This window comes from Mauremys mutica, chromosome 13, assembly GCF_020497125.1.
Source record: "Mauremys mutica isolate MM-2020 ecotype Southern chromosome 13, ASM2049712v1, whole genome shotgun sequence".
In the NCBI taxonomy this organism is placed as follows: domain Eukaryota; kingdom Metazoa; phylum Chordata; order Testudines; family Geoemydidae; genus Mauremys; species Mauremys mutica.
The window spans coordinates 53,313,485-53,336,802 of record NC_059084.1 but is presented as its reverse complement, the minus strand read 5'-3'; the positions used below and the strand labels follow the sequence as shown (position 1 = coordinate 53,336,802).

Sequence of the window (23,318 nt, the reverse complement as noted above, 5' to 3'; positions counted from 1 at the left end):
ACGGGCAGGAAACAGATGGGTGTGGGGTAGAGGCTATGAAGTGGCATGAGACCTGCCACAGCTGGCTTCCTGGAGATGAAAACCTCTTCCTGATTTCTGGGAAAAGGCAGCACCACAATGGTACTTAGAAATTCGCGGCAAAGAGGAGATGGAACGAGACAAAGGCAGAATAAGATCCCATGGCTGGAAGCCAGGGTGAGACAAATGTAGACTAGAAAGAAAGTGCACATTTTTAACAGTGAGGGTAGTTAAACACTGAAACAACTGACCCAGGGACATCATTTGAAGTCTTTAAATCAAGACCATCAGCCACAAGATATGGGCTGGGTGCAGAAATCCCTGAATATCCTTCTCTGGCCTGTATTAAAGCAGGAGGTCAGACTAGATGATCACAAAGGTCTCTTCTCACTTTAAAAGCAGCAAAGAGTCCTGTGGCACCTTATAGACTAACAGATGTATTGGAGCATGAGCTTTCATGGGTGAATACCCACTTCGTCGGATGCATTAGGATCGTCACTCTAGGATCTATCCATCAATCAATCTATTAATATCTCACTGGGGGCAGGTGAACTCTGGGATGGGTTCCTTGGGGAGTTAGGGACCCCGAGTCTATTCAAAACCAATGAGTGCTGAGCATTTAACTCCCCTAGGCTCCTTTGAAAACCTCCTAGTTGAAATTCCATCCCAGGTTGACACTTAACCGAAGGGACACTTAACCCTCACTTCTGGACTGAACTGGCACTTAGGGCTCTGTAGAGGGTCAAACATCATGGTATGGTCAGAAGAGCTCAGTTATTCCTGGAAAGAGAGCTCCCAGATTTATACTGAGGCACTCTCAAAAGGCCTAGAGAATTTAGATGATCAACTTCCACTGAAATTCAATAGGATTGGGGCATCTAATTCCCTTAGGCTGCTTTGGAAATGTGGATGCTTAATCTGCATTAATTTAATGGGAATCGGGCATCTTTTTGTCTTAGGCTAGTTTCAAACTCTCAGACTGCATGTTCAAGTCATAAGAACTACAAACTTCATGGAAAGTAGATGGTTCCCCATCACCTAAAACCGAGATCGAAGTAACAGAACTGCCTCAGGCCTTGCTGGGTTGATCTGAAAAGAAAATGTAATAAAAATGAGGCATACCTTGTTCTAAAAGCAAACAAACAGTTTGGGGTCATGCGCTGCCATCTGGTGGCCACTGCGTTTCACTTTGACAGCTGCAGGAATTAATGGAAAATGGTGCAAGAGTTTTCCACCACTGTTTTACTACCAAATATAAAGGCACATCCTTATTTCATCCTGGACATTGAAATGTCATTTATACACATAACTACTTATGTGTTTCACAGACACAGACACAAACACAAAATCTCTGTCACACACACTCACAAAGTTACTCTCTTTCCTCTCTCTGTCTCTCTGTCTCTCTCTCTCTCACACACACACATTTCTACATAAATGAACTCACAATTCACATGCACAAACAAGTCACGCACACCCAGAATAACATATATACCAATGTTGCTCTTACATACATCAAACACCCACAAAATCACTCACACATAACCTTCAAATTCTCTCACTCACACACCATAAAGTGACACACACACACACACACTAGCACACATCCCAAACTCACTCACATGCAGATCAAACACAAATACACTCTCTCAAAGTCTGGCACCCAACAAACACACACTCTCTCTCTCTCTCTCTCTCTCACACACACACACACTCTCACTCGTTTATCTGCAGCAACCTGGTCATTTCTGGCCTTCTTGATATCATACATATTTAAAAATCTGCCCCCTTGTTTCCTCTGACTCCGAACAACCATTGCTAGCAGGGCTGGCTTTAGGCCAATTCCACCAATTCCCCGAATCGGGCCCCACGCCTAAGAGGGCCCTGCGCCCAGTGAGAATCTCTTCCCTGGCTAGAGGCGCCTTTTTAATTTTTACTCACCCGGCAGCGCTCCGGGTCTTCAGCAGCACTTTGGCGGTGGGTCCTTCAGTGCCGCCAAAGACCTGGAGCGAGTGAAGGACCTGCTGCCGAAGTGCCGCCGAAGACTCGGAGCACCGCCCGGTGAATACAAGCCCCAGGTGTTTTTTTACTTTATATATATATATATATAGTCATCCCTGCCGGGGCTCCGTCGAAACTGTTCAAATTGGGCCCCACACTTCCTAAAGCCGGCCCTGATTGCTAGACTCTTTAATTTCACAAAAATCAAGAAATGTGCCATTGTGAGGCTACGTGGCCAAATATCATTTAAATTCAACAGGACATGGGTTCCTAACTCCCTTTGGTTCCTTTGAAAAATCCCAGGCTAAATCCATTCATATCTGTGTGGTGCTGAGATACTGCAGGGGTTGGGTTGGGGGGCAGGATGGGACAAAAACGCTTTTAAAAATATTTTCATGGGAGCCCAAGGGAATTAGGTGATCAGCTCCCAGTGGAATTCAAGGGAAATTGGGCTACAAACTCCCTCAGAAATCTCTGACCATTCCAGCCTAACACTGCCTGCATTGGGTATTTCTCTGGCCATATTACCACAGTGTCTGCGCACCTCACAACCATCACTTCATTGGCCCACACAACACCCATGCGAGGTGGGAAAGTGCTGTTACCCCCATTTTATGGCTGGAGATCTGAGGAACAGAGGGGCAGATTTTTAAAGGCTTTAGGTACTTGTGGGATTTTTCACAAGTGCCTCGGTGCCAAACACCCTTTGAAATCAATGGGTGTTAGGGGCCCTGAGTGTGTTTGCAAAACCCCACTGGGCCACCCTTTAAAAACGTGGCCCTGAGTGATTTGCCAAAAGTCACCCAGACTATCTGTGGTAGAGGAAGGACTCGAACCCAGCACTTGGTTAGGGCTATAGCTACTGATTTCTCCTGCCGCATCTTGGCTGCTGCTGCTGCTCAGATTCCACCAAGGAATCGCCTCATGCCGGGTGCCTTTGTCTACGCTGGGGCTGTACAGCTCCGAGAACGCAGTTGAGCTTCTGCAGGAGCAAGCGGCGGCAGTCACAGGATCCTAGGCTGGTGTGTGTGTCACATGATGTGTCTGAGAAGAAAAATAAAAGCAGGCACAGATGAGCCAGGCACTCACTGCATCTCAGTGCCCGGTTGCCACAGGTGTCAGAAATTCACCTCGCCCCGAGAATCATGAGACTGCCAGTCTCCTGGGTCTTTCTTCCTTTGTACTGTAAGTTTCTGCTCAGAACACGCTGGGCTCTTCTAAACCAGCGGCTTCGCTTGTAGGACATTGAACTAGGAACGTATCTGATTCAGTTCACGGCTCTGTTTGATTCAGAGTTACAGCACCTATATATGGGAAAGAGGGTGCTACCAATGGGACCCAGCTCTGTCTCTGATCTATTTAAAGAGTCATATTGCCCTGGGGTTCTTTGTTAGCATTTCTCACCTCTTTTCAAGACCGGGGAAGATTCTAGGTAGCGGGAGATGGGGTGCATGGGACAATGGCTGGACGGAAGGGTGCTTCAGAGGGAAGGATGGGGAGATAGCACATAGGGAAGAATGGTCAGATAGGTAGACAGGCAAAGTAACACACTCTCGCCTACATTTCAACTGTCCTTTTGTTTTCCTCCAGTCTCCTGCTCCGAAGCCCAGGTGGATCAGAGCCCCCAGTCGCTGGTTACTGGGGAAGGGAAGGTCTCCACCATGTCCTGTGCTTTCACCAGCAAGTACCAAACCTTCCACTGGTACCAGCAGCTCCCTGGGCGAGGCCTGACCTACCTGCTGTCCGTCAGCCTTCAGGAGAACGCTACCAAGCCCCGGTTCATGGGGCAGCCCCTGGAAGATGGGAAACGCAGCTCCCTGCACATCACCGACTCCCAGCTGGGGGACTCAGGCAGCTACCTCTGTGCCGTGAGAGCACAGTGACACAGGCAGAGCTGGGCTCTGTGCAAAAACTCTCATCTTCTGAGCGACAGTTTAGGGCAGGAGATGCAGGGACGGATCCCCAGCTGGTGCAAAGCAACATTACTCCATGGAAGTCAATCACAGAATCATAGAAATGTAGAAATGGACACTGATAGATTATATAGTTCAGGCTTCTGCACTGAATCAGGAGTAAGTATTATCAGACCATCTCTGACACTGTCTAACCTGGTCTTAAAAACCGTCAATGATGGCGATTCCACAACTTCCATAGGCAATTTATTCCAGTGCTTAACAACCCTTTCAGGAAGCTTTTCCTAACGTCTAAACTAAATCTCCCTTGCTGCAATTTAAACTCATTACTTCTTGTCCTGTCCTCAGTGGTTAAGGAAAACAATTTATCACTTTCTTCTTCAAAACAACCTTTTACCTACTTGAAGACAGTTGTCATGTCTCCCCTCCTTCTCTTCTCCAGATGAAACATGCATTTTTTCTCTTTTCCCTCATAGATCATGTGTTCTAGACCTTTAATAATCTTTGTTTCTGCCCCCTGTGCTTTTCCCACATTTTTCCTGAAGTCTGGTGCCCTAAACTGGTCGCAATACTCGAGTCACAAAATTATGTTCACTTTCTTTGCAACAATATTACATGGCTGACTAATATATAGTTTGTGATCTACTACAATCCCTAGATCCTTTTCTGCAGTACTCCTTCCAGGGCCTGGGGCTATTAGATTTTGTGGGGCCCCTAAGATCCAGGGTAGGATCAAAATGAGTCAGTGTGTGGGAGGAGACTGACCCAGGAGGGTGGATGCGGGAGGGGGTGAGGGCTCCAACTGGGGCTGCAGGCTCTAGGGTGGGGCTTTGGATGAGGTCTTTGGGACACAGGAGGAGGCTCCAGGCTGGGGCCAAAGGGTTTGGAGTGTGGGAGGGGGCTCAGAGCAGGCGGTTGGGTTGGGAGTGTGGGCTCTAGGAGGGAGTTGGGGTGCGAGAGCTGGCTTGGGCTTGGGGTGCAGGGTCTGGGAAGGAATTAGGGGGTGGGAGAGGGCTCAGGGTTGGGGTGAAGAGCGCTTACCTGGAGCAGCTCCCGTTTGGTGTGTGTGTGTGGGGAGGAACAGGTGGCCCTGCGTGGCTCATGCTGCTGCCCTGGCATGCGGACTCCACCCCTGCAGGTCCCATTGGCCACGATTCCTGGCCGAACTTCCCAACTTTCCTAGGCATTGGGATAGTTTGCTCTTGTGCCCCTAATAATATCACGCTAGAAAAGCTGCCAACTCTCCTGCTCTATTTTTCCTTATAGATTTGCTTACCAGGGGATCTTACCAATTCTCTGAGTTTTCATGGGGACAGATCCTCAGCTCTTGTAAATTGGCAGTGGTCCATTGGAGTAAATGGAGCCAAATCCCCAGCAGGTGTAAATCGGTGTAGGTTCATCGGAGTCAATGGGGAATGAAACTGTGTACGCGTCTGTGTCATTCTCGTGATCTTTCGGCTGGGATCCCCCTGAAGCAGAGAATTTCTTCCCCTCCCGCTTCTGTGGCAGGGCAGCAGATGGCGCTAGAGTGCTCACCCCCCCCGCGAACCCTGGTTAATTCCCACCGCCTGAGGTCGGGCCGGAGCCAGCCCAGCCCAGCCCGCAGAGCTGCTGTTCCGCCCCGGGGCAGAGAACGAAACTGCAGCTTCTGTGGGCGGAGAATCCTTCCCCTGCGAAGCGGTAACCCGAGGGGAGGGAGAACTCTCGCTTCCGCTGGTCTCCTCTCCCGCAGAGCTTCCCCGGATTGACTCTGCCTCGGTACATTCCCCTGCTGCCAGGGAGAGAAGAAGCGGAGCTCACCATGGGCTCCGAGAGTGGAGCTGCTCCGTGGCGCCTTCTCCTCGCCCTGGCTTTGCTCTGTGAGTGAAACCGATATTTTCTCGCTCTGCAGGGTAAAAAGAGGCGGACTCTTAGATGTCAATGAGGGGCAAGATATGATAGATAGATAGGTAAATAGATAGATAGATAGATAGATAGAAAGATCGATCTCCATTACACTATTTATGAGCTACTGCACCCATCAGGAGAGAGGGGTCTGCCAATGGGAAATATCAACCTCTGATCTATGTGGACAGTAATATTGCTTTGAAGTTCTTTGTTAACATTCCTTGTCCTGTTTTATAAGATTCAGGGAGAGTACAGAGAAGAATAAATAGATGCTGATGGCAAGATCTATATCTACCTGTATAGACAAGTAGATATAGATGCTGGGGATAGAACAATAGAAGGATGGATGGAGGCTGGAGAGGGAAGGCTGAATAGATAGATCCATAGATAAAGAGGTAATGTAACACTCTCATAATATTTATTTTACCTGCTATTATTTCCTTTCTCTCAAGTCTCCTGCTGCGAAGCCCAAGTGGTTCAGAGCCCCGAGTCGCTGGTTACTGGGGAAGGGAAGGTCTCCACCATGTCCTGCTCTTTCACCAGCACTTACCGAACCTTCTACTGGTACCAGCAGCTGCCTGGGCAAGGGCCGACCCACCTGCTGACCGCGAGCTCTAATCAGAATGTCTCTGTGGGGCGGTTCATAGGCGAGCGCCTGGAAAGTGGGAAACGCAGCTCCCTGCACATCACCGACTCCCAGCTGGGGGACTCAGGCAGCTACCTCTGTGCGGTGGATGCACAGTGACATAGGCAGAGCTGGGCTCAGGGCAAAAACCCTCATCCTCTGACAGGCAGTTTAGGGGAGGAGATGCCGGGGCAGTTCCCCAGATGGTTTAAAGCAGCATAATTCCATGGCAGCCAAGGGGACAGATCCTCAGCCGTTATAAATGAAAACAGCTCTAGTGGAGTCAATGGGGCCACAACGTGAGGACCAGGGGACTGGAACCCAGGTCTTCAAATCATGGGACAGCTGTGTGAAGATCAGCATAAATCCGGAGTCACGCCACATGTGTTCATTGTGGTGACTAGATTACAACAAATCCGAGACACGAATTCATTTTCTTTTCTTTTCTTCCTGCAGGATACTTTCTCAAGAAAAGTTCATTACCAAACATAACTAGCGGGAAACCATCTTCCCTTAAGGGACCCGAATGCAACATATCTCTTGGCTTCAAAGCTATAAGGCCATCCACGTTTCATTAGCAACAAGAAACAAACAAAGCTAACTCCCCTCCCTCCTCGAAAGCCGGAACAAAGTTTTCTGCTCCCCCATGTCCCCGTGCAGTTCAGACAAGAGCCCGGGAGGGGGCGCTCCAGAACTGAGAGCTCTGTCTGGTTGGTCTATAAATCTCGTTTTTTCTCCCCACCTCCTCCGTTCCCCCGAATCCCAGCCCCCTCCAGTCCCGGACCCGGCCAGAGTTTTTAGCAGCGCAGCGGAAAGGCAGCTACCAACAGGGCCGGCTCTAGGTTTTTTGCGGCCCCAAGCAAAACAATTTTTGGCTCCCCCCTCCCCCACCCGCACCCCCTGCCGCCCCAGCCCTGGGCTCCCCCCACCAGCGCTGACTCTGCCTGCTCCCCCATCGCTAGAGTGACCAGACTGCAAGAGTGAAATCAGGACAGGGGGTGGGGGGGGGGGTAATAGGAGCCTATATAAAAAAAGACCCAAAAATCGGGACTGTCCCTATAAAATCGGGACACCTGGTCACCCCACCCCTCACTGCCAGCCGGTCCAGCGCTGGCAGGTTCGGGGTAAGCAGCGGGGCTCTCAGGCCACGCCTCAGCCCAGGGTCCCTCCAGCCAGGGCTCCCGCCTCCGGGACTGGCTGGGACCCAGGAGGGCAGAGCTGGGGAATTGCCCCAGCAGGGGGCTGAGGAGCCAGGGCACGGTAGCCCCAGAGGGAGCGGAGCCGCACAGCAGCACCCCGCCTGCTGCTGCTGCTGCTTCTGGCTGCCCTGCCGCAGTCCCTGGGCAGCTCAGGCAGCTTCGCCCAGCCCCAGCTGCGGCGCTGGGGGGCAGCCGCCCTGCAGCACCTGCAGGCGGCTCTGTGTGCCCCACGGGGTGGCCTCCAGCCTGAGTGTCCCCCACTCAGAGCCTGCCTGGCCCAGCCACAAGATAGGGGCACTGCTCCCCTGTGGCATGAACTGCAGGAGCCCCAGGGTGGTCCCCCTGCACATGAGGCACTGCTGCTGCCAGGGCCAGCTCTAGGCTTTTGCCACCAGAAGCAAAAAAAAAAAAAAAAGTGGAGGTGGCCGGAATGCTGCCCCTGAAAATATGCCGCCCCAAGCACCTGCTTGGTTTGCTGGTGCCTATAGCCGGCCCTGCCTCCAACCCACTTTCCCCAGCATTCGGGTTCTTATTACCACCAGCTGTCTCCAACACCTGTAGCTTCACCACCCAGCCCTGAAAACTGTGACCCTTACCCACTGCACTCAACTCCCATCACCATGCAATACAGCCATCCTGAAGTGCAGCACCCATTGCACAGCACTACAGACAGGAAGGCTGAGTATGATAAAAGGACATACACAAATCTGTGATTGTACCATTCCCCATCCCATTGCCCTTTGTGTTTCACAAGAAGTTGCGTTTCTGTTCAATAAATTAATTTTCTTTTAAATAAATGGATTTTTTGGCTTTGAAAACATTCTTTATTATTGCATGAAGTAAAAGATACCTTAGCCCAGGAAAGCAACAGGCAGTGCAAGTCAGCGTAGCAAACACAGATTACTACTAACAGTGGAAGCACTGCATTTCACTCTAGTGCAGGGCACCAGACATTACTGGTGGCTTTTAGCCTCAAATTGCTCCTGCAAGGCATCCATAATCCTTGCAGCCCGGTGCTGGGCCTCTCTAGTAGCCCTGCTCTCTGGCTGTTCAAATTCAGCCTCCAGATGTTGAACCTCTGAGTTCCATGCCTGAGTGAATCTTTCACCCTTCCCTTCACAAATGTTATGGAGGGTACAGCATGTGGATATAACCACAGGGATGCAGTCATCGGCCAAGTCCAGCTTCCCATACAGACAGCACCAGCAGCCCTTTAAACGGCCAAAAGCACACCCCACAGTCATTCTGCACTGACTCAGTCTGTTGTTGAACCTCTCTTTGCTGCTGTCAAGGCTCCCTGTGTAGGGTTTCATGAGCCACAGCATTAAAGGGTAAGCGGGGTTTCCAAGGATCACAATGGGCATTTTGACCTCCCCTATGGTGATCTTCTGGTCTGGGAAAAAAAAATCCCAGCTTGTAGCTTCCTGAACAGGCCAGTGTTCCAAAATATGTGTGTGTCATGCACCTTTTCAGGCCAGTCTGCGTTAATGTCAAAGAAATTCCCACGGTGATCCACAAATACCTGGAGAACCATAAATACCCCTTCCGATTAATGTACTCGGAGGCTGGGGGGCTGGTGCCAGAATTTGAATATGCCTCCCATCTACCACTCCTCCGCAGTTAGGGAAACTCATTTGTGCAAAGCCAGCCTGCAGCCATGTGGGACTCACCGCTGCGGCGCCTCCTGCTGATCTCTGTCGGGAATTAGCACTCCAGCCATCGAAGTGCCCTCTGCAGGCTGGTAATCCACCTTACCACTGGTCCCGTGTCTCTCCCAGGACCCCAGTTCCCCTTTTCTCTGGAGTGCTGCCCCTCTGGCAGTAACCCCCAATCTCAGGGTCTCCCCTCCCAGGGGTACCCCCGTCCCCTATCCCCACCTCGCCTCAGTCTTGGCTACTGACAGTCACCACTAACCCCCCGTTCACTGGGGCAGACTGCAGTGTATCAGCCACTCATCACAGGCAAGGGGGGTCTGGACCTGCTGCCTCTGCCTGGCCGTGGGCTGCCTCCTGCAACCCCAGTGCCCCATTGGCCTTACTCTAGGCCGCAGCCTGGGGCTTTCCTAGGCCGGAGCTCCATGGCTCCCTTGGCCCTTCCCCAGCCCTCCTCCACTCTAGGCACTTGATTAAGCTCCCTGCAGCCAGACCCTTCTCTCTCTGAACGCAGAGAGACACTGTCTGCTTGAGCTCCTGGCTCAGGCCTTTATAGGCCAGCTGGGCCCTGATTGGGGCCTGGCCCCAGATGAGCCTGCTTCCCACTCAGCCTGGACTGTTCTCCCAGCCCTCCCCAGCCCTCTCCCAGGGCTGGTTTTAACCCTGTCAGGGCTGGAGCAGGTAACCACCCCGCTACACAGCCACAATGTCGTGCATGTTACCCAGAGTCATGGTTCTTCTGAGCAGGATGCAATTAATGGCCCTGCAAACTTGCATCAACATCAGGGGTGGCTCTAGGCACCAGCAAAGCGGCAGCTGGCAGGGATCCAACCTGGGAGCTGAGAACCAACAGGGGCCCTGGGAGCTGTAGTTCCTTAGTTAGCTCCCTGCCTATAGAGCCAGCCCTGGAGCAGGGAAAGAACTACATTTCCCAGCATTCCCTTGGTTGCTGTCAACAGGAAAGGAAGGAAGAGGCAGTATGGTAGCTGAAACCTCATGCTGCAGCTTGCTGTGAATGGAGAGCTCACTGGTAGAGCGGGGTGGCACTGTGAATGGGGAACAAGTGTGCCCAAGGAGTAGAAGGCCCAGATATCCTCTTCAGAAGACATCCACAGACTGGATTAGGGATACTGGTGTGACCTCACCTTGCAGCCCCCAAAGAAGGAATTGGGTGGACTAAATGGACAGTGCCCTTCTCTATCTGAAGCCTAGCAAGGGAGGTTTGTGGATCCATTAGCATTTAAAATGAAAAGTAAGGGAGGGGAGGCACGTAGGAGAATTTCCACTTCTGAGCCATGGAAGCAGAAATTGACTTTTCCTTTCCAGATTTAGCTAATATTCAGACAGGGAATCTAGTACCTGCTTTCCAGATTTGAACATCCTCAAAATTCAGGAGTGCTCAAGCTCAATTTGGGCAGCTGTCACTTCATTTCTTCTAAATCAAATATACAGTAATTTGCTGTAGAAACAGTAGGATAAAATTGAGCAAGAAATGCTTCCCAGTGGTTTTTAGGACTGGAATTGCTATTTTCAACAGCCATTGCTTTTTTTTAAAGTTGTTTAAAAGGAAAACAGTGATATTGCATTGGCAAATTCCCCATAGAAAGGAATAGTGGAACAAAAGAATAATAAAGGCACCTCAACTTTTCCTCATTTATGGAGGACAGTCTTATAATATGCATCCAGATATCCTCCAATCACACAAGCTGAAAATTGTTCCACTTTACTGCAGTTCTGTAGCCATATGGGAACCAATCCTGTCTGTGTTCTGTGCACATCCAAAATTCCTGCTGAATGACCCACCCTGGGAGCAAGTTACCAGTGACCCAGGGCTGGGGCAGAAGGTGGGAGCAGATGTGGGGGGGAAGAGCCCAGAGTTGGTGCAGCAGGGAGTGGGTGGGGGGGGGGAGTTCAGGGCTGGGGTGGCAGGGGTGTGTGGGTCGGGGGGTCCCAGAGCTGGGACAGCAGGAGGTGCAGGTGTGGGGGGGAGAGCCCAGGGCTGGGGCAGCAGGGGGTGCAGAGGGGGAGCCCAGGGCTGGGTTGGGGCAGCCAAATTTTATTTTGCTTCGGGCAGCAAAAAACCTAAAGCCAGCCCTGATCAACATGATTCCTACAGTTGACTTTCCCACTCCAAACTGGTTAGCAACTGATCGGTAGCTGTCTGGAGTTGCCAGCTTCCAGATTGCAATAGCCTCCTGCTTCTCCACCATCAGGGCAGCTCTCAATCTCATGTCTTTGCACTGCAGGGTGGGGGTGAGCTCATCACACAGTCCCATGAAAGTGGCTTTTCTCATCCGAAAGTTCTGGAGGCACTGCTCGTTATCCCAGACTTGCATGGCAATGTGATCCCACCTCTCTGTGCTTGTTTCCTGAGCTCAAAAGGAGAATTCATGGTGGTCAGCATATCCGTGAATGCCACAATCAATTTTGTGTTGCAGCTATTATGTGTGGAAACATCATAATCGGACTGCACTTCATCACTTTGTAGTTTAAGGTGTAACTGAACTGCCATTTGTGACATACTGGCAAGACCCATCAGCACAGTCCTCATGAGTTCAGGAGCCATTTCCACAGACCAAAGAGGCAGGCAAAGCGCACAGTACAAAAACTGTTGAAAGATGGTGCCAAACATGGATGGAAGTGAAGGAGCTGCTGGGATGCAAAACGATGCATGGTGGGACTTTGGCACAGGATGCAAGAGGCCCTGTGACCCCCCCCCCACCTTCCCACAAGACTCAGCAGCAGAAGGGGAAGAGGTGCTTTGTGGGATAACTGCCCAGAGTGCACTGCTCTAAATGGCACTGCAAGTGCCGCAAGTGTGTTCACACTATTGTTCAGGCAGCTGTCAGTGTGAACACACCACAGCACTTTCCCTGCTGCAGTCTCTGGGTATGTTTACACTACGGGATTATTCCAATTTTACAGAAACTGTTTTTTTAAAACAGATTGTATAAAGTCGAGTGCACACGGCCACACTAAGCACATTAATTCAACGGTGTGCGTCCATGTACTGAGGCTGGTGTCGATTTCCAGAGTGTTGCACTGTGGGTAGCTATCCCATAGTTCCCGCAGTCTCCCCCGCCCCTTGGAATTCTGGGTTGAGATCCCAGTGCCTGATGGGCAAAAAACATTGTTGCGGGTGGTTCTGGGTACAGCCTCACCCCTCCCTCCGTGAAAGCAGCAGACAACCGTTTCGCGCCTTTTTTCCTGGTGAACTGTGCAAACGCGATAGCACGGCAAGCATGGATCCTGCTGAGCTCGAGACAGCAATCATGGATGTTGTAAACACCTTGCGCATTATCGTGCAGTCTATGCTGAACCAGGACCTGCAAAGCCAGGCGAGGAGGAGGCGGCTATGGCAGCGCGGCGACGAGAGAGAGATGAGGACATGGACACAGAATTTTCTCAAACCGCGGGCCCCTGCGCTTTGGAGATCCTATTGGTAATGGGGCAGGTTCTAGCCATTGAACACTGATTTTGGGCCCGGGAAACAAGCACAGACTGGTGGGACCGCATAGTTTTGCAGGTGTGGGATGATTCGCAGTGGCTGCAAAACTTTCGCATGTGTAAGGGCACTTTCATGGAACTTTGTGACTTGCTTTCCCCTGCCCTGAAGCACCAGAATACCAGGATGAGAGCAGCCCTCACAGTTGAGAAGCGAGTGGCAGCGAGTGCCAATAGCCCTCTGGAAGCTTGCAATGCCAGACAGCTACCGGTCAGTCAGGAATCAATTTGGAGTGGGCAAATCTATTGTGGGGGCTGCTGTAATGCAAGTAGCCAAAGCAATAATTAAGCTGCTGCTACGAAAGGTTGTGACTCTGGGAAATGTGCAGGTCATAGTGGATGGCTTTGCTGCAATGGGATTCCCTAACTGTGGTGGGGCGATAGATGGCACCCATATCCCTATCTTGGCACCGGAGCACCAGGGCACCCAGTACGTAAACCGGAAGGGGTCCTTTTCAATGGTGCTGCAAGCACTGGTGGATCACAAGGGACGTTTCACCAACATCCACGTGGGATGGCCAGGAAGGGTTCATGATGCTCGCGTCTTCAGGAACACAGCTCTGTTCAAATGGCTGCAGCAAGGGAATTACTTCCCAGACCAGAAATTAACAGTTGGGGATGTTGAAATGCCTGTTGTTATCCTGGGGGACCCAGCCTACCCCTTGATGCCATGGCTCATGAAGCCATACACAGGCAGCCTGGACAGTAGTCAGGAGCTGTTCAACTACAGGCTGAGCAAGTGCAGAATGGTGGTAGAATGTGCATTTGGCCGTTTAAAGGCACGCTGGCGCACATTAGTGACTCGCTCAGACCTCAGCCAAACCAATGTCCCCATTGTTATTGCTGCTTGCTGTGTGCTCCACAATCTCTGTGAGAGTAAGGAGGAGACCTGTATGGCGGGGTGGGAGGCTGAGGCAAATCACCTGGCCGCTGATTACGCGCAGCCAGACACCAGGGTGATTAGAAGAGCACACCAGGAAGCGGTAGGCATCAGAGAAGCTTTGAAAATGAGTTTCGTCACTGGCCAGAGTACGGTGTGACTGCTGTGTTTGTATCCCCTTGATGAAACCACCCCCCCTTGATTGACACATTCTCTGTAAGCAACCCACCCTCCCCCTTCGATTACAGCTTGCTTAAGGAAATAAAGTCACTATTGTTTAAAAATCATGTATTCTTTATTAATTCATTATAAAAAGAGGGAGAGAACTGACAAGGTAACCCAGGTGTGGTTTGGGAGGAGAATAGGAGGGAAGGAAAAGGCCACTAAAAAAATTTCACAATAATGACAGCCTTTTGGTTGGGCTGTCCACGGGGGTGGAGTGGGCGGGTGCACGGAGCCTCCCCCCACGCGTTCTTACATGTCTGGGTGAGGAGCAGGGCCGGCTCCAGAGCCCAGCGGGGCAAGCTCCTGCCTGGGGCGGCCCTTTCCCGGGGGGGCGGCAGGCTGGGCCGGTGGACCTGCCGCAGTCATGCCTGTGGGAGGTCCACCGGAGCCCCGGGAGCAGCGGACCTGCCGCAGGCATGACTGCGGAGGGGACGCTCGGCCGGCGGCTCCAGTGGACCTCCCGCAGGCATGACTGCGGACGGTTCGCTGGTCCCGCGGCTCGGCTGGACCTCCCGCAGGCATGCCTGCGGCAGCTCAACCGGAGCCGCCGGACCAGCGAACCGCCCGCAGCTGCGGGAGGTCCAGCCGAGCCGCGCGACCAGCGGACCCTCTGCAGTCATGACCGCGGGAGGTCCGCTGCTCCCGCGGCTCGGGGGCGCCTCCCGGGCATGACTGCTTGGGGCGGCCCAAAACCTAGAGCCGCCCCTGGTGAGGAGGATGTGGAACATGGTGAGGGTGGTTACACAGGGGCTGCAGCGGCACTCTGTGATCCTGCTGCCGTTCCTGAAGCTCCACCAGATGCCGGAGCATGTCAGTTTGATCACGCAGCAGCCCCAGAGTTGCATCCCGCCACCGCTGATCTTCCTGCCTACACCTCTGATCTTCCTGCCGCCACCTCTCATCTCAAGAGTCCCTTCTGTCCTCACATTCACTGGCATCTTTCCTGTAATTTGATACCACGTCCTTCCACTCATTCAGATGAGCTCTTTCATTGCGGGTCACTTCCATGATTTCCGAGAACATTTCATCTCGTGTCTTTTTTTTCTGCCACCTTATCTGAGATAGCCTTCGGGATGGAGTAGGGAGGCTTGAAAAATTTGCAGCTGCATGAGGGAGGGAAAAAAGGGAGAGAAGTATTTAAAAAGATACATTTTACAGAACAATGCTTACACTCTTTCACGGTGAACAACACTATTCACCTTACATAGCACATGTGATTTCACTACAAGGTCGCATTTTGCATCTTAATATTGAGTGCCTGCGACTCTGGTGTTAGAGATCTCACAGATGCAGGTCCGGGCAGCAGAATTCGGCTTGCATGCGGCCATGGTAAGCCATTGTCTTTCGGCTTCTGCAGCCTTCATATACACAGTGGCCTCCTTTCCCAAATACCAAGCAAAGCCCATTGAGTGCTGCTTCTTTTCTGTTAACATGCAGCAGCAGAAACCACACCCGCAATCCAATTATCTGGGATGATCGCTTTACCCCTCCCCCCACTGCGTGGCTGGTATCATGGAAGATCACTGCTAAACACCCCCTCCCCCCCACCGCGTGGCTGGTAGCAGGGAAGATCCCTGCTAGCCAAACGTGAAAAAGATCAGCGCCAATCACCCCCCCTCTGCCCCTGCTTGGCTACCTGCAAGGAAGGATTTATTTTCAGCCACAGGCAAACAGCCCAGTAGGAACGGCCACCTCTGTCCCCTTAATTAAATTCCCATATTTCAACCAGGTTACCATGAACGATATCACTCTCCTGAGGATAACACAGCGAGATAAAGAGCAGATGTTGCTTGAATGCCAGCAAACACCGGGACCATACGCAGCTAGGCTTTGTCATGCAATGATACCAGATTACTTGCTACATGCATGGCGTGGTCAAGTGTCCAACCATGGCGGACGGAATAAGGCTGCCCTGCCCAGAAACCTTCTGCACAGGCTTTTGGAGTACCTCCATGAGAGCTTCATGGAGATGTCCCTGGAGGATTTCCGCTCCATCCCCAGACATGACTTTTCCAGTAACTGTACTGGCCACGAATGCATCCCAAGTCCTCAGAGCAAATTAATCATTAAAAAACGCTTGCTTTTAAACCATGTCTTATATTTACAAAGGTACACTTGCCAGAGGTCCCTTCCATGGCTTCAGTGTCTGGGATAGTGGCTTGGGAGGGCTGGGAGGGTAATTCCATCTGGGTCAGAAAAAGCTCCTGGCCGTTGGGGAGAACAGTGCTGTGTGCTGTGTGCTCTCTACAAGCTCGTCCTTCTCTTCCTCCTCATCTTCCCCGTCCACAGAATCCTCAGCCGTGGCTGCGATTACCACCCCCACCTCAGAATCCACGGACGGGGTGGGGTAGTGGTGGCGGACCCCCCTAGAATTGCATGCAGCTCAGCGTAGAAGCGACATGTTTTTGGCCCTGCCCCAGACTTTCCGTTTGCTTCTTTGGTTTTCTGGTAGGCTTGTCTGAGCTCCTTAACTTTCACACGGCACTGTACTGAGTCCCTGGTGTGGCCTCTCTGCATCATGGCCTTGGACATTTTTTCAAATGTTTTTTCATTTCGTCTTTTGGAATGGAGTTCTGTTAGCACGGAATCCTCTCCCCATACAGCGATCAGATCCAGTACCTCCCATGCGGTCCATGCTGGGGCTCTTTTTCGATTCTCAGGAGACTGCATTGTTACCTGTTGTTATATCCTTGGGGGGAGCCGGTTTAGGAAGAAATCAGTTGAGGCCAGACAGCTAACAAAACCACCATTTTATTTACAGAGACAGAGAGCTCACTCAGCCGGCTGAAGCTGGCTGAGCTAACCCATAATAATCTAACTCAGTTGCCATAGCAACAAAAAACATGACAACCAAATACACAACATATTCCTCCCCCCCAATAAGAACATCCCCTAAATAAAACACACACTAGACTAGAGAAGGAGGGTAGACTGCCTCCATTCCCGGCTAAACCCTGGGGATTATTTTGCCCCATAACCGTGGGTTCGCCCTAGCTAAAGATCCAGCCAATGAGGAGGCCTTCTATCTCTAGGTGGATTATGGCGAACTTCTGGTGTTATTGCACCCGAAAGCACTAGGGGCTCAGGGTCCGCAGCACGAACGGGTGAGGAGGTGGTATCAGCTCGTGCTGGGCAAAGGGGTATCTCAGCCGCCGGCAGTAATGGAGGAGAACAGTTAGGAACAGGTGACTCGTGATTCGGTGCCTCACCAGAAGAGGTGAAGTCAGACCCCTCAACTGCAGATGGGTCCTGAGGACTGGCATGACCTGGCAACAGCTGATCTACATGTCGCCGCCAGGTAAGATTCTCTGCAGTCCGGACTGTGTAGGAAACAGGTCCTGTTTGAGTGATGACTGTGGCCGGGACCCATTTAGCTCTGGAAGTATAATTCCGAGCCAAAACTGGCTGTCCCAGGCTAAAGGTTCGGTCTTTTGCTCTGGGTGCCCGTCTGATGACTTGATATTGCTGCTGATGTTGCACAATTTGTCGGGGTTCAGAAGGTTTCAGCAGATCAAAGCAAGTGCGCAGCTGTCGTCCCATCATTAGAAAGGCCGGAGATGCGTGGGTCGTAGCATGAGGTGTGTTTCTGTAGGAAAGTAAAAAGGTATCCAGACGCTTTTGAATGGAGTGTTGTCCCCTTACTGATTTCAAAGCGTTTTTCATTGTCTGCACAAATCTTTCAGCTAATCCGTTGGTGGACGGATGATATGGTGCTGACGTGATGTGGTGTATCCCATTTGCCTTCATAAAATTTTGAAACTCCTGAGAAACGAACTGCGGTCCGTTGTCGCTCACAGGTTGTTCTGGCAGACCAAAACGACTAAAGAGTCCTCGTAGTTTTTGGATAGTACTCTCTGCAGAAGTGGACTGCATTATAGAGACTTCTAGCCATTTAGAATGGGCATCTATTGCCACCAAGAACATGCTTCCTTCAAGGGGGCCAGCAAAGTCAACGTGAATACGTTGCCACGGGTTTTCAGGCCAGTCCCATGGGTGTAGGGGTGCCCACTGGGGTGCATTCCTCACACCCTGACATGACATACAAGCTTTTGCCTTCTCTTCAATAGCGCTGTCCAATCCAGGCCACCAAAAATAGCTTCGTGCAATTTCCTTCATGCGCACTATTCCACAGTGACCGGAATGTAGCTGTTCTAACATCTGTGATCTCAGTGGTGGTGGAATAATGACACGTCTCCCCCACAACAAACAACCAGATTGGACCGATAACTCCGTCCGCTTGGACATGTAGGGAACAAGGTCGGATGAGACCGGAGAGGTTTGTCGAGATTTTCCATGCATCACCAGGTCCATAACTTGGGACAATACTGGGTCAACGCGAGTTGCCTTCTTTATCTGAGTAGCAGTGATGGGTGTATTCTCTACCTGTTCAAAGTAGAAGATTTCCTTTTGGGCACTATCTTGGTGTTTGACTGGCAAAGGCAACCTTGAGAGGCCATCTGCATTGCCGTGCAGAGTGGATTTCCGATATCTGATTTCATATGTGTGTGCTGAAAGTAACAATGCCCAACGTTGCATACGACTAGCAGCTAATGGGGGAATGCCTGTGTAGGGTCCAAAAATTGATGTCAGAGGTCGATGGTCTGTGAGAAGAGTAAACTTTCGCCCAAACAGGTACTGATGAAACTTCCGAATTCCAAAAACAATTCCTAATGCCTCACGTTCGATTTGGGCGTAGTTAGTTTCTGCTTTGCTTAGAGTGCGTGAAGCAAAAGCAATAGGTCTCTCTTCTCCTGAAGGCATAATATGTGACACGACTGCTCCCACTCCATAAGGGGAGGCGTCGCAGGCCAATTGCAGTGGTAAGGATGGATCAAAGTGCGTTAGAACTTCAGAATTTAGCAATGCATCCTTAGCTTTGTTAAATGCAACATCACAGGCTTCAGTCCACTTCCAGGCCTTTTTCTGCCCAAGGAGCTCATGTAGTGGTTTTAGCAGTGTGGCTAACTGTAAGATGAACTTTCCATAATAGTTCAGGAGTCTTAGAAATGAGCGCAGCTGGCTTACATTTCGAGGTAGGGGAGCCTCCACAATAGCTTTAACTTTTGCAGAGACCTTATGAAGACCTGCAGAATCAATGATGTGTCCCAAATATTCAACAGAGGGCTTGAAGAATTCACACTTGTCTTTGCGAACTCGTAGGCCATACTCTTCCAGTCTTTGTAGGGTAGCCTCTAAATTCTTTAAGTGATCCTCTTCATTTCTTCCAGTGACCAGGATATCATCCAGATAGCACTGAACTCCTGACAAGCCACACAAGATCTGGTCCATAGCCCTCTGGAACAGGGCGGGAGCAGATGTTATTCCGAAGGGTAGGCGACAGTATCGATAAAGCCCCTTATGAGTCGCAATAGTCAACAGCTCTTGGGACTTTTCATCAACGTGCATCTGTAAATATGCTTGACTCAGATCAATCTTACTGAACTTTTGTCCCCCAGCCAGGCCTGCGAAGAGGTCATCGATGCGGGGAAGCGGGTATTGCTCTGCACACAACACTGGGTTGACAGTGACTTTAAAATCACCGCAAATCCGGAGAGAGCCATCTTTCTTCACGATTGGAACGATAGGAGTGGCCCATGAGCTATGGGTAACTGGAATTAGGACTCCATTGGTGACCAGGCGCTCCAGGTCTGCTTCAACTTTTGGCCTGATGGCATATGGCACAGTTCGGGCTTTCAGATATTTTGGTGGACTGTCGGGTTTAATGTTCAATGTCACAGTGATTCCCTTCATACTTCCCAAATCATCTCCAAAAACAGCAGCATGTTTCCTTAGTATAGGGGTTAGACTGGTTTCTTCTTTAGTCATCCGGTGCACTTCTGCCCAGTTCAGTTGAATCTTCCCAAGCCAAGACCTACCCATTAGGGCTGGGTAGTTACCTCTCACCACAAACAGTGGCAATTTAGCAGCCTGTCCATTGAGCTCCACCTTAACATCAATAGTGCCCAACATGGGCACAGCTTCTCCCGTATACGTCTTCAGAACAGTTTTTGTTGCCTTAAGCGGAAGATGCTGTAGCTTTTCTTTATACACAGTCTCTGAGACCAGCGAGACGGCTGCACCGGTGTCCAGTTCCATGCGTATAGGTTTGCCATCCAATAACGGGGTTACCCAGTATTCATGTGAGCCCATTGCCAAAGACAAAACATGCAGTAGCACTTCCTCTTGCGATGAGGTGTCACCTTGATCATCCTGGGTCTGCTCTATGGTATGCAGGGTTCCTCTTTTTGTCGGCCAGACCACAGGCCTCTTTTTCTTTTGTTTACAGGCACACTCAATGTGTCCCTTTTTGCCACAGTGTCGACACACCAGGTCCTTACACCAGCATTCTGATGCCTGGTGACCCGGCTTACCACAGCGGTAACATTCTTGACTCTGCACAGTTTTGTGGGTCGGTTCTTGTGACACTTTTTGCACCCTAGGGGATGCACCGATGTATTGCGCCTCCCTTGTAGCCAGTTCCATGGAGACAGCAATATCAACAGCCTTCTGTAAGGTAAGCTGAGCCTCTGTCAGTAGGCGCTTCCGTATAGCTTCACTGTACAGGCCACACACTAACCTGTCACGCAGGGCATCATTTAACATCTCTTTAAATTCACAGTGTTCTGCTAGCTTTTTTAAAATGGCTACGAATTGTACAACTGTTTCATCTTCCTTTTGGTCTCTTTTGTGGAACCTATATCTTTCAGCAATTACCAGTGGTTTTGGGGAAAAATGGGACCCCAGGATTTCCACAATGTCACTGTAAGATTTAGTCGCTGGCTTAACAGGTTGTAGTAAGCTGCGTAGCAGAGAGTAGGTTTTAGCCCCTACAACACTTAAGAATATTGGCACCTTCTTCACTTCTGTAATGTCATTTGCAATAAAAAAAAGCTCAAAACGCTCAGTATACACATGCCACTGCTCTATATTCTCATCAAAAGGTTCCAGTGGCCTGGTCAGAGTAGCCATGATTTTAGTTTCACTTTCACAGTCAGTGCAAACAAGCAGCTTTTTTGTTTGTTTGTTCTTTACCTTGACTTCTACTTCCTTCTGTTACTGGAACAGCACCGGACTCCCACCCTCGTCGCCACTTGTTATATCCTTGGGGGGAGCTGGTTTAGGAAGAAATCAGTTGAGGCCAGACAGCAGACAGCTAACAAAACCACCATTTTATTTACAGAGACAGAGAGCTCACTCAGCCGGCTGAAGCTGGCTGAGCTAACCCATAATAATCCAACTCAGTTGCCATAGCAACAAAAACCATGACAACCAAATACACAACACCTGTGCTGATGAGCTGTGCATGGTCACCTGTGCTGGTGAGCTCTCCACGCTGGCCAAACAGGAAATGAAATTCAAAAGTTCACGGGGCTTTTCCTGTCTACCTGGCCAGTGCATCCGAGTTAAGATGGCTTTCCAGAGCGGTCACAATGGTGCACTGTGGGATAGCTCCCGGAGGCCAATACTGTCGAATTGCGGCCACACTAACCCTAATCCAACATGACAATACCGATTTGAGCGCTACTCTCCTCGTCGGGGAGGAGTACAGATATTGGTTTTAAGAGCCCTTTATATCGATATAAAGGGCTTCGTTGTGTGGACGGGTGCAGCATAAAATCGGTTTAACGCTGCTAAATTTAGTATAAACGCGTAGTGTAGACCAGGCCTCTGAGGGCTGCTTTAAGCCCCAGTGCTCTACATCTGCAAATGTAGATGTAGCCTAAGTCTACACTAGAAAGTTCCACCTCCAGCATAGCGCTTTAAAGCAGTCGAACTTGCTGCACTCATGTCAGGGTTCCCTCCTCCCTCTGAACTCTGGGGTACAAATGTGGGGACCTGCATGAAAAACCCCCTAAGCTTATTTCTACCAGCTTAGGTTAAAACTTCCCCAAGGCACAAATCCCTTCTTGCCCTTGGACGGTATTGCTGCCACCACCAAGTGAGCTAGACAAAGATTTAAGGGAAAGGATGACTTGGAGTTCCTGTTCCCCTAAAATATCCTCCCAATCCCCTTCACCCCCTTTCCCGAGGAGGCTTGAGAATAATCTACCAACCAAATAGGTAAACCAGGTGAGCACAGACCAGACCCTTGGGTTTTTAGGACACTAAAAACCAATCACATTCTTAAAAAACAGAACTTTATTATAAAGAAAAAATAAAGAAGAACCTTTGTAAAATCAGGATGGAAGGTAATTTTACAGGGTAATCAGATTCAAAACAGAATTTTTCTCTAGGCAAAACTTTAAAGTTACAAAAAAACCAGCCAAAACAAACAAATAAACAAACCAGGAATACACCTCCCTCTAGGAAAGGGAAAATTCACAAGCTAAAACAAAAGATAATCTAACACCTTTCCCTGCTTTACTTACAATTTTGTAATCCTAGATCTTATTTCAGGCAGGGTTTTAAGAGATGTTTTCCCTACCCCTGGTCCCTCTCTGGCTCCGAGAGAACACCCAAAGAGGAGAACAAAACAAAAACCTTCCCCCACAGATTTGAAAGTATCTTCTCCCCTTATTGGTCCTTTTGGTCTGGTGCCAACCAGGTTATCTGAGTTTCTTAACCCTTTACAAGTAAAGGAGGGATTTTAGGCCACCCTTAGCTGTATGTTAATGACAACTCAGATGTGTTTTTTTCACACTCGTGAGCCAGCGAGTTAGAGCACTTTAATTCGCCTGTGTAGACATGGCCACTTTGCAACCAGCAGAGTCGTTGCACAAAAACCCGCTGGGGGAAGAGGAAGCGGCACGAAAGATGTGTGGGTTAGGTCCCCAGAGGAATAGACTTTGCACAGGGCCATTGGAGTCAGTGAATCCCATCCCCAGGGTGTGGGAATATGCACAGCTCCATTGGAGTCAATGGGCCTGATCCCAAACTCTTGAAACTTCATAGAAGTAAAAGATCCAGTTCCTCAAATGTTTTCGATCAGTGAGAAACTGCATAGGTGTCAGCTGAGCTGCACTGGTTCATATCATCTGAGGATCTGAGCCACTACAATAGGACATTGGGTCTCTACAAAGTTGAAATGTTCCACATTCCTAGAGGAAACAGAATTTAACAGTTTCTGCCTCCCATAACTGCCCTTGTGTCTATTGTGTGAAGGTTTTGCTGGTTTCCGAAATGCAGTGATCCAGAAATTGAAGTGAAGTCGGGAAAGGTAGAAATACTGAAATTACAGGTGTGGAGCAGACCAGACAGCCGTCAAGCACAGTATTTCCGCTCTGACTGTAGTTACTACCAGCTACTTCACAGGCAGGTGAAAGGCGCTCTAGAGTGGGTAGTTATGAAGTACATTCTGAAAGGGTTTTTTTAGAAATATCTAATAATGTCCCAAGGTTTATTTATCCTGCCACGCTGCTGCCCTCATTGGTATCTCTGGTGGCAGTGAGTTCCAAAGGCTTGTCGGCTTACTTG

At 50.2% G+C, this 23,318-nt stretch overlaps 2 gene segments (V, D, J or C); both read left to right on the top strand.

Annotated features, from left to right (window-relative positions):
• Positions 1-35: 35 nt before the first annotated feature.
• Positions 36-3,902, top strand: LOC123347743. The segment is given in 2 exon segments: positions 36-120; positions 3,610-3,902. Coding segments are annotated over 2 exon segments (378 nt in total).
• A 1,769-nt stretch (positions 3,903-5,671) lies between these two features.
• On the top strand, positions 5,672-6,590 carry LOC123348614. The segment is given in 2 exon segments: positions 5,672-5,791; positions 6,272-6,590. Coding segments are annotated over 2 exon segments (351 nt in total).
• Positions 6,591-23,318: the final 16,728 nt, after the last annotated feature.